Source organism: Ichthyophthirius multifiliis, assembly GCF_000220395.1.
Source record: "Ichthyophthirius multifiliis unplaced genomic scaffold scaff_1120509251045, whole genome shotgun sequence".
In the NCBI taxonomy this organism is placed as follows: domain Eukaryota; phylum Ciliophora; class Oligohymenophorea; order Hymenostomatida; genus Ichthyophthirius; species Ichthyophthirius multifiliis.
This window is the reverse complement of record NW_004086256.1, coordinates 56,294-66,063: the sequence shown is the minus strand read 5'-3', so window position 1 is coordinate 66,063 and position 9,770 is coordinate 56,294. Positions and strand designations below refer to the sequence as shown.

At 19.5% G+C, this 9,770-nt stretch overlaps 2 protein-coding genes and 1 non-coding gene across 3 annotated transcripts, besides 22 other annotated features; 2 read left to right on the top strand and 1 right to left on the bottom strand. All coding sequences in view use genetic code 6, as the record gives it.

Annotated features, from left to right (window-relative positions):
- Nucleotides 1–92: 92 nt before the first annotated feature.
- Nucleotides 93–144: a microsatellite.
- Nucleotides 95–145: a microsatellite.
- Nucleotides 146–231: 86 nt separating this feature from the next.
- On the top strand, nucleotides 232–305 carry IMG5_134090. Its single transcript has one exon. It is a non-coding gene; the product is annotated as a tRNA-Met (tRNA).
- Nucleotides 306–322: 17 nt separating this feature from the next.
- Nucleotides 323–378: a microsatellite.
- Nucleotides 331–377: a microsatellite.
- Nucleotides 379–528: 150 nt separating the features above from the next.
- On the bottom strand, nucleotides 529–3,877 carry IMG5_134080 (ubiquitin-activating enzyme e1, putative; the record flags this gene model as incomplete). Its single annotated transcript, XM_004031904.1, has 4 exons — nucleotides 529–834; nucleotides 875–1,421; nucleotides 1,490–3,719; nucleotides 3,761–3,877. The coding sequence occupies 4 exons, from the start codon at nucleotides 3,875–3,877 to the stop codon at nucleotides 681–683; spliced, it is 3,048 nt and encodes a 1,015-aa protein (XP_004031952.1). The 3' UTR covers nucleotides 529–680.
- Nucleotides 3,878–4,375: 498 nt separating this feature from the next.
- Nucleotides 4,376–4,420: a microsatellite.
- A 1,258-nt stretch (nucleotides 4,421–5,678) lies between these two features.
- IMG5_134070 (light intermediate polypeptide 2, putative) lies at nucleotides 5,679–7,925 on the top strand (the record flags this gene model as incomplete). Its single annotated transcript, XM_004031903.1, has 10 exons — nucleotides 5,679–5,868; nucleotides 5,921–6,022; nucleotides 6,130–6,178; nucleotides 6,223–6,298; nucleotides 6,372–6,587; nucleotides 6,707–6,778; nucleotides 6,872–6,947; nucleotides 7,000–7,168; nucleotides 7,224–7,575; nucleotides 7,766–7,925. The coding sequence occupies 10 exons, from the start codon at nucleotides 5,679–5,681 to the stop codon at nucleotides 7,907–7,909; spliced, it is 1,446 nt and encodes a 481-aa protein (XP_004031951.1). The 3' UTR covers nucleotides 7,910–7,925.
- Nucleotides 6,815–6,859: a microsatellite.
- Nucleotides 6,830–6,859: a microsatellite.
- Nucleotides 7,595–7,659: a microsatellite.
- Nucleotides 7,609–7,659: a microsatellite.
- Nucleotides 7,610–7,665: a microsatellite.
- Nucleotides 7,636–7,708: a microsatellite.
- Nucleotides 7,651–7,747: a microsatellite.
- Nucleotides 7,652–7,716: a microsatellite.
- Nucleotides 7,672–7,731: a microsatellite.
- Nucleotides 7,680–7,747: a microsatellite.
- A 108-nt stretch (nucleotides 7,926–8,033) lies between the features above and the next one.
- Nucleotides 8,034–8,143: a microsatellite.
- Nucleotides 8,037–8,147: a microsatellite.
- Nucleotides 8,038–8,152: a microsatellite.
- Nucleotides 8,119–8,149: a microsatellite.
- Nucleotides 8,153–8,569: 417 nt separating the features above from the next.
- Nucleotides 8,570–8,603: a microsatellite.
- A 540-nt stretch (nucleotides 8,604–9,143) lies between these two features.
- Nucleotides 9,144–9,185: a microsatellite.
- A 378-nt stretch (nucleotides 9,186–9,563) lies between these two features.
- Nucleotides 9,564–9,645: a microsatellite.
- Between the last annotated feature and the right edge of the window lie 125 nt (nucleotides 9,646–9,770).

The window sequence follows — 9,770 nt, the reverse complement described above, 5'->3', positions numbered from 1 at the left end:
TTAATTTATATCTATATATATATATATTTTAATAATTTTATGATTTATTTATGACTATAAAAAAATTAATTTTAGTTTTAATTAATATTATTATATTTTTTTTTAATAATTTATTTTAAATAAATTATTTTAATATTTTTTTTTTTATTTTTAATATATTATTAAATAATTTAAAAAATGATTTTTTTTTTTATATTATTTTATAAATATTTATACTATGAATTTTATTAAGCCAGCGTAGCTCAGTTGGTTAGAGCGCGAGTCTCATAATCTCGAGGCCGAGGGTTCAATCCCCTCCGCCGGCATTTTTTTTTATTGTAAATATTTAATTTTTACTACTATTTTTATTTATTTTACTATTATTTTGTTTTTATTTTTTTATTGTCTTTTTTAAATATAATAGAGATTTTATAATAATTATTAATAATTTTTTTTAATATGATAAAAAATAATATTTATTAAAAAATATTAATATTTTATTTTAATACAAAATTAATTTTTATTTTTCTATATATATGAATATTCAATAATCAATAAATAAAAATAAATTTTTTAAATATTGAATAATATATATATAGTAATCTTTTATAAAATTCAATAAATATTAAATTATTTAATAAATATTTTTTTTTTTATTAAATATTTTCAAAATATTTATATTTTTTAAATAAAATAAATAATCATTTCATTGCATATTTAATAGTTGGCATTATAACATCACAAGGTTCATCTGAAATAGTTTCTGCACAGATTTCTAATTCTAAGAATTTTTTATAATCTGGTATTTTAATGCCTCCAATTTTCACCACAGCCTCAGTGACATCCATTTTTAATCTAATTAAAAAAAAAATATAATAAAAACCAAAAAAAATACCTTTAAGCAGAATCTGATTAATAAGAATTATAAAGGCAAACTTTCCCCACGCTCATAATTGAAATTTCTACCTAATATTTTTCATTGAAATATTTTTTCAACTAATCTATAGTCATAGGTCCTTTAACAAAAAGTTTATCCCAAGTAGTAAATCCAGGAGGAATAGCCTTAACCTTTCCCATTAAAATAGGATCATATTCTTTATCTTTAGCCTTAATAGGTGGATCAGGTTCTGAGAAAATCCATAAAGGCAAAGCTAGATTCATAAACGCATTTTTCATTTTATTTAAAGGTTTTTACAATATATGTTTAATAATCTCAATACCTACAGCCCCAACAATCATCGCTGTAGTCGTCGCGAGTGCGGGTATAATTTTTCCTGCAATAATTTTAACTTTAAATTTGGATATTTCTTTAATTTTATAATTTCTGGCTCTTAAATTAGATACAGCAGAAACTTAGTCTATATGCCAATTTGTCGGGTCATCTTTTTCGAATTCAATTGTATTCATATGATTTTTCGCCACAATTTTAGTATTAGAAAGTTCTTTTAATAATTAATCAATTACCTGCTCATCTTCATCACTTCTATTTTCTTATTATTGATTATTTTACCCTTTATCATCTAACTTTATAGTAATTTTTTTGGTTTGAATTCCTCCAACTTCACCACTTAGCTAATTTTCCTTATATAATCTTTATCTTCGCAATATTTCAACCCGAAAATATGAGCATAAATATTAGCTGTAGCCTACACAAACATAAAATGAGTTTCATCATTTATATCAAAAACTGCTGGTTAAGGAGGTCTCTTCGGTCCAGACCAAAACGGTTATCCCGACTCAGTTTTATGGTCCAAAGGGAATGAATATAATAATTATTAGATTTAATTATGGAAAATTTCCTAAAACATATGCATAGCTAATTCAACACAACTTTCATAAGAATTTTAATTATAAGCCTAAACTAATTTTTGAATAATTTCAAGTTTTCCTCTTAACATACCAGGTTTATTTTTTAACTCCTTAGTAATTTTTTCCAAATAACCTTTCTAATTTTCCACAAACTTCGCACAATCATTAGGCCCTTCAACAAAAACTCCCTCAAAATAATCCCTAGCCCACTATATAGTATGTTCAATTTAATAAGGGAAGTTCTTTAAAGTACATAAAGGTATAGATTCCTCTGGAGGATCAACTGAATCTCCATAAGACTAAGTTAATCTTGGCAAAACAACCTAAGAATTACACTTTGTACCTAATGTACCACTTTCAAAAAGTGGTCTTCCATACCATACACATCTTCCGTCTACAAAAAGTCTCGCTTTTACATTATCTACTGCGTTTACAATAAAATCAAGGCTTTCCCAGAATTAATCATTGAAAATTCTCTCGTTTTCCGGTGCAACTCTTTCCTTTAAAGCTTTTACGTTCAAACTCGGGTTCATTTTTTTAGCCGCATTTCCTGCACATTCAGACTTAGATTATCCTATATTATCTTTTCTGAATAAAAATTACCTATTTAAGTTCGACATCTCGATCTAATCGTCATCAGTTACTGTAATTCCTCCATTCTCAACACCTAAACCCATTAAAGCGAACATCTTTAAATACTCACAGCCTAAAGCGCCTGCTCCGACTAAAAAAGTTTTCGCTTAAGCAATCTTTTGGAAATAATCTCTTCCAAAAATACTCACATAATCATCATATTAGGAATTCAAAGGGCTCCTATTTACATTCTAATCCTCTGGGAGAGCCTCAAAGCATTCATAATGTAACCATTGTCTTAAAGGAGTATATTTTCCTGTAAACTTAACAATTTCTTAAGCTACAATACCTCCCCAGAAACTTGCCAAAGGTGAAATTTAAGCTCTAGAATATAAAGCGACATTTTTAATTAAACTTTCCTCTATTTCTTCTACTCTTAAGACTTATTCGACATCCATTTACTTATTCTTATCATTAGAATCTTTTACAATCTAGAATAATTTCTAGGCATCATTTTCGCTATTTAATTAAGGTAAATTTCCAGTCTATTTAAAAAACTCTAATAAGCCCACAAAAGCTAAATGTAATTATTCCGGTCTTCCAAATTTTTCCCAATCACAATTATCTAATTCATTCTTATTTAGGGCATATGGGTGTTATAGGGAATCTTTTAAACTCTTAAATTACATAGTGACAGGCATTTTTACTTACTCTACAATCCCTTCCCTTATATATCTAGAGAACTAAGTAACATCTTTATCGGTTATTAATTTAAAAGTAAAAGGTGATCTTTCTTCTATTTTGAAAACTTAATCATTTAACTCAATCATTCCTTATACTTCCCTAAAAGTTACATAATCTCCAGTCTAAAAGCCGTGTCTTTTATCTTCATGTACAGTCACTATACAATCATTATTATCAGTAGTTACTCCCACTACTATTGAATTTCGTGGTTCCTCTCCATTAGTATCGAAAATATTATGTTTTTCCCCGAAATCGACAAATGTGAAACCGTATAAACCTAACATTCCAGAATATATAAAACCTTTTTGATTTTATCTGCAATATTCATTTATTTCAATAAGTCTGTCTTATCTATATTCGTCTGTAATTACTACTACATCGAAATTGTTTAATAATTCAGGAGTTATTTATCCTTTATGAACATATACTTTACAATAAGGATTCAATTCAGTTAAATTAGATAAACATGCCTCAGCTCGTGTTTATTAACCTATGTGATTCTTTTATAAGTAAAAATTACAGCTCATATCGGTTAATTAAGATAAACCATCATCATGTAGACATACTACTGAAGGTCCACTTAGGATTAGATTTTTTGCAATTTCAATACCGACCTATATTTTTAATTTTATTTTTTAAGCTTTTTTTTTTTTACTCCACGAAGTCCGGATATGAAAATACGAAGCTTTACTAATTTTCCAACTGCTTCGACTCCATACGCGCCCATCATTCTTGAATAAAGATTTTCATCTATTTTTCCTTGTTCATCCATTTTATTTATTTTGTTAAGTATATATATTTTTTTTTTTTTTTTTTTTAATGTTTAAATGATATATTTTATGAATCGGATCTGATAAATAAGAAATATATACTAATATAATTTTCTATATATAAAAAGAATTTATTAATTTTATAAGGCTATACTTTTTATATATTTTAAAATAAAAAGATATATAAAATACTAAAAATTAAACGAAGTTTATATACATTATATATATAAAATTATTTTTATATATTTTTTTCTCTTAATTTAATAATTTATATATAATATATTTATTTTAATTACATTCATAATTTATTTACCATTAATTTTGTTAAAATAAATAATTATCTATTTTTTTTATTTTTTATTTTTATTTTTATAAATATATTCAATACCTAATTATTTACCATATGTTTTAATATAGGTATATGTTATATTATTCATTTTTAAAGATATATGTATTTTTTTTTTTATAATTTACTTTTTGACGTTTTAACAAAACTAATAATATAAAAAATATAAAACGATAAAATAAAAACAAAACATATAATATTCAATTCTAAAAAAATAAAAAAGCAAAAAAGCAAAAAAGTAATTAAGCAAAAATAAATAAATAGTCAAAATGTAAAATTCATTATAAGACAATAAAGCTAGAAGTAAAAAAAAAAAACTTCTAAATATATAAAAAAAAAAAATTACTGACTTTTATACTAAAAAAAAAGAAAGGAAAAAAAAAAAATACAATAAATATTTATTTTTATTTTTTCTAAATTTAAAAATAAAAAAAGAAACATATACAGATGCTCAGTATCAAGCAGTAGTATAAAAGTATGCAAACTCTAGAAGTACATATTCTGCTGCAAATAGTGCAGTTATAAATAATACTTATTAGTATTAAACTCCTCCTTAGAACATGTATAATACAGTATCTTATACAAACAATGGATTAAATGCAAGCTAAAATATATTATCATAATATAATAATACTAATATTTTAAATAATAATAATGATTTAAAAACATTTAAAACATTAAATTAATAAAATATAATTATAAAAGATGTTCCTAGCCCAAATATTTACGAAGTTGATTAAATCAAAAAATCTGTAAGAAATATGTCTGTTAAAAATGTGGCTTTTTTAGATTATACAGCACCTTAGTATTAATAATAAGAATTCAAAAGTTAAAACTATTCTATTAAAAAATCGATAAAAAATGTATAATATGAAGATAATGACGCACTTATATAATCAAAAAATATCGCTATTATAGATCCTGATACTTAATTGATGGAATATTCTTTAAGAAAAAGTATTGTAACTGAAAAAGATATAATAAATCCAGAAATTGAAATTGAAACAATCAAAGATGGTGATTACTATATGTGTAATATTTTTTGAAAATAAAAAAAATTAATAAATAAATGGAAATTTTTTTTTTTTTTTTTAAAAAAAAAAAAAATATAAATAATTTATTAAGTTTTTTGTTTTTTATTAAATAAAATTTAAATTTATTAATTTACATTTTAATTTAGATTAATAATGTTATTTTTAAATTTATTTTATTTGTTTATATTATATTATAAATGAAAGAAAAAAAAATTCAATTAAAAAATAAATTAAAAAAGATAATTTTTATTTTTTTTTGAAAAATAATTAAAATTTGTTTTTATTTATTTGTAAAATAAAATAATTCTGTTTTTATTTATTAATTCTTCTTTTTTATATATAAATATATATTAAATTCTTATTATATTAATTTTTAGAAAAAAAAAATTAAATTAATAAAATAGTAATTAATATCTTAAATAAATGAGAAATAATATTGATAATGCATCAAATATTAAAAAAGAAAATTTATGGAATAATATATTGACAGAAGCAGGATAAAAAAGCAGATTTTAAAATAAAAATGTAATAGTTTTGGGTACAAAAAATGCAGGAAAAAGAACTTTATTAGATTCGATTCACGATATTTCTTCCTCAACATTTCCTAAAACAAGTAAATATAATAAAAATGTTAAAAAATAATTTATTATTAAATAAATTTTAAGGAAACAATGATATACAAAGCGGTAAATTAAGAATCTCTGCATCAGCAGCTGCAATGGAATATATATATTTAAATGTTAAAAATATAGATGATTTAGATGATGGTAATAATTTAATAACATCTTATTATTATTATTTTTTTTAAATGCAAAAAAAATAAAAACCAAAACATATAAATGAAAATAAAATAAAAAATTATTTTAAAAAAAAGAAACTATGGCTAAATTAAATTTTTATGTAATTGATAATTATGATAAAATGTAAATTATTTTAATATAATAATTGTATTTTGATAAAAAAAAAGAGATTTAATATAATTAGTTTTAAACTAAAATCAATTAAAAGATACTTCAATTGTTATTATAACGGATTTATCTTAAGTAATTTTAAATTTAATTAAAATTATAATAATAATAATATAATAATATTATTTTATATATATTTTTTAAAAAGCCATGGAATATAATGGAAGAATTAGATTTATGGATTAATTCAATTAATAAATTATTATAATCATTAAATATTAGTTTAGATACACTTGATTAAATGAAAGATAAAGTAGAAAAATAAGTAAGAAATTATAAAGAACCTGTTTTTGATAAAAATGGTAAACTAGTAGTTGACGAAGGATAAAAAGCTTCTAATTACTAAGATAAGCAAAACATAAAAGTAATTATTTATATAATTTATTATTATTAATTTAAAATAACAATGTAAATTTTTTAAATTCTAAATTATGATTTATTATTGATTTATAAATTTATTATATATATATATTTATTTTTTAGGATAAACTTCCTTTACCTGAAGGTGTTTTGAAAATAAATATAGGAATACCTATTACTGTTGTTTGTAGTAAAGTAATAAAAAAACTATTTATAATTTTTTTTTTTTTTAATAAATAAAATATTTAAAAAATAAATAAAAAATTAATAAAAAATCCATTAAAAAAGTCTGATTCTTTCCAAGAAACAAATATAGAATTATCTGATTTTATTTAATATTCATTAAGAAATTTTTGCATTACTTGTATTTTTTTATAAATAGAAAATATATATTTATATAATAAAAAATAAAAAAGACGGGGCTTCATTAATATATACTTCTTGTAAAACAAAAGATAATTTAGATATTTTTTATGAATATATTCTACATATTTTATATGGTTTTAAGCTTAAGTATAAAGCTGAAATAGTAAACTAAGAATGTATTTTTATTCCTATAGGATTTGATAATTATGAAATATTAAAGTAAAAAAGAAATACTTATAAACAAAAAATTATTAATTAAAAAAAATAAAAAAAGATAAAGTTATTCAAAATTTGTTGAATAAAATAAAAAATATGAAGAAGTAATATTAAAACCATAATCAAAAAATCTCAAAAGAGAAGAAACTACATGTGAAGATGACTAAGAATTTTTGAGGGGACTTTTGGATAAAAATAATGCTGGAACAGATAATAGTTTGACATAAATTCCTAGTTTGTCAAAACTATAAACTTAAACAAATCCAAATGCTAGTCAAATTAATGCAGGAAGCATTTAACAATTAAATTAACATTTGTAAAATCCTTAAGTAAAAGCTAATAAAGTAGAAAACTTTTATATAGAATTATTAAAGAAGCCTGCATAGAATACAAATAAAACTAGTGTAGATGTATTAATTTTCTAATTGCATATATATAAACAAATATAAAAAAATAAATATATAAAAATCTATATATATATAAAAATATATATAATTATATATATGTATATATGTATATATTTATATATATTTTTATATATATGTAAATATTTATTTATTATTTTTTATTATATTTTTTATAAATAAAAAAAATTATAAGTAAAATGTTTTAAGAAAATAAGTAGAAAAACAATTACTTGAAAAAATAGGAAGTAGTAGTAATAATAATAATAGTAATTTAAGCAAAAGTAATTTAATGGGAGATTTAAGTTAAGTAAAGGATATTATAAATAAGAAGAAATGAGAGTTTACTTATATTAAAGATTATTTATTCTCTTTTTTATTTTATTTGCACACCATATTATAATAAATTTTCATAATTGTTTACTTTTTTTAAAAAATAATAAATAAAAAAATAAATATATAAATATATATATTTATATATACTTATATATTTAATTTATTTTTTATATTTATATTTTTCTTAATACATTTAATTTATTTAAGATATTTATATATTATATTTTAATATATTTATTTTAATTTTATACTTATTTATTTTTTATAAATTTTTTATAGTATTTATTGTTAATTTTTTTATAATAAATATTACATTAAAAATAATATTATCTTAATTTAAAATTTTTTTTTTATATATAATTATCTAAAAATGATAAAACAATTTATTTTGAAAATATAATATAAAAATAGTAAAAAAAAATATTTTTCTATAGTTAATCATTTTACAAATGTAAAAACACGATTTTATCGTTTATTAAGCTTTTTTAATAAAGGCTTATTAAATTAATAATCAGAAAGTAAAAAAGCGAATGTTAATGTTTTTTAAGGATTGATATATTTTTAATTTGATTTACTAAGTAGTTTATTTATTATATTGATATAATTAATATTTTTCCTTTCGATAGTAAATTGTAGATGAAGTATTAGGTCGAAATTAATTAATTTAAATAATAAAATATTAAATATTAAATATTAAAATCTGGTGTTTCTATTCTTTTTCAGACTTCAAAAATAAAAAATGAAATTTCTATAGAGTAGTGAATTTTAGTACTACATTGATTTATGTTTAACAAATTAAATCAAATTGATTAATTTATATTAATACTGGTGAATATATTGATAAAAATGTGGTGATTATTTCTTTACAGTATAAAACTTAGGATTTTTACTAAATAATAATTACTAAACACTTGATTTGATAAATAAAAAAAATGAATATTCCTATAATATAGTTTTAGAAACAGACCATATCCATTAAATAAATTAAAATAATAAAATTAATATTTAGATTGCCCATTATAGTGAAAATAATGCTTTGATAATATTAAATGTATATTAAAAAATATATATTTAAGCTGTATTCGGATAGATAAGTGTTAGAAATAACCGAATTTAATAAGGATAAAGTGGCAAATATAAATCAGGATTTACTATAGTATAAACTTTTTTTGTTACTTTTATTTATTTTGCTAATTTCGTTGGTGTCGGATCCTTCTTATAAAAAAAGTATATATTATTTTTTAGTATAGTTTTTTTAATTTTTAGTGTATTTTTTTTAAAAAAAATTCAGTTTTAAAAAAGGCCTTACTTAATCCATTTGTTTTGTTCGTACCTTTTATTTGCTAATTGAGTTTATTTGTTTTTTTAATAATAATGATAAAAAAACTTATTATAGATATTAAAATAATAGGTAAATTTTTATTAAACAATTAAGATCATAAATATAATAATATTAATTAATAATTTTAAATAAAAAATGAAACATGAATGTAAATAAATGATTATAAAGTAATTATGATGATTAATTCATTTTATAATATATTTATAAAAAATTAATTAGAATTTTAACATTATATAAATTGGTTACAATTTTTATTTTTATTAAATAATTTATTTTTGTTAATGTTATTATTTTAATATTTATGAAAAAACTTAATTAATAAATTTTAATTTATATATGAATTATATAAGATAAAAATAATAATTTTAATTTATATAATATATTTTTAATAAAAATAAAATATAAATATTAATACTAAAAATGAGATTGATTGCACATAATTTATTATAATGTAATAAAAAGGATTGTACGATAAATAATTATCCTTTAAAAATATTTGTAATAGAATCAAAGCTTATCGAAT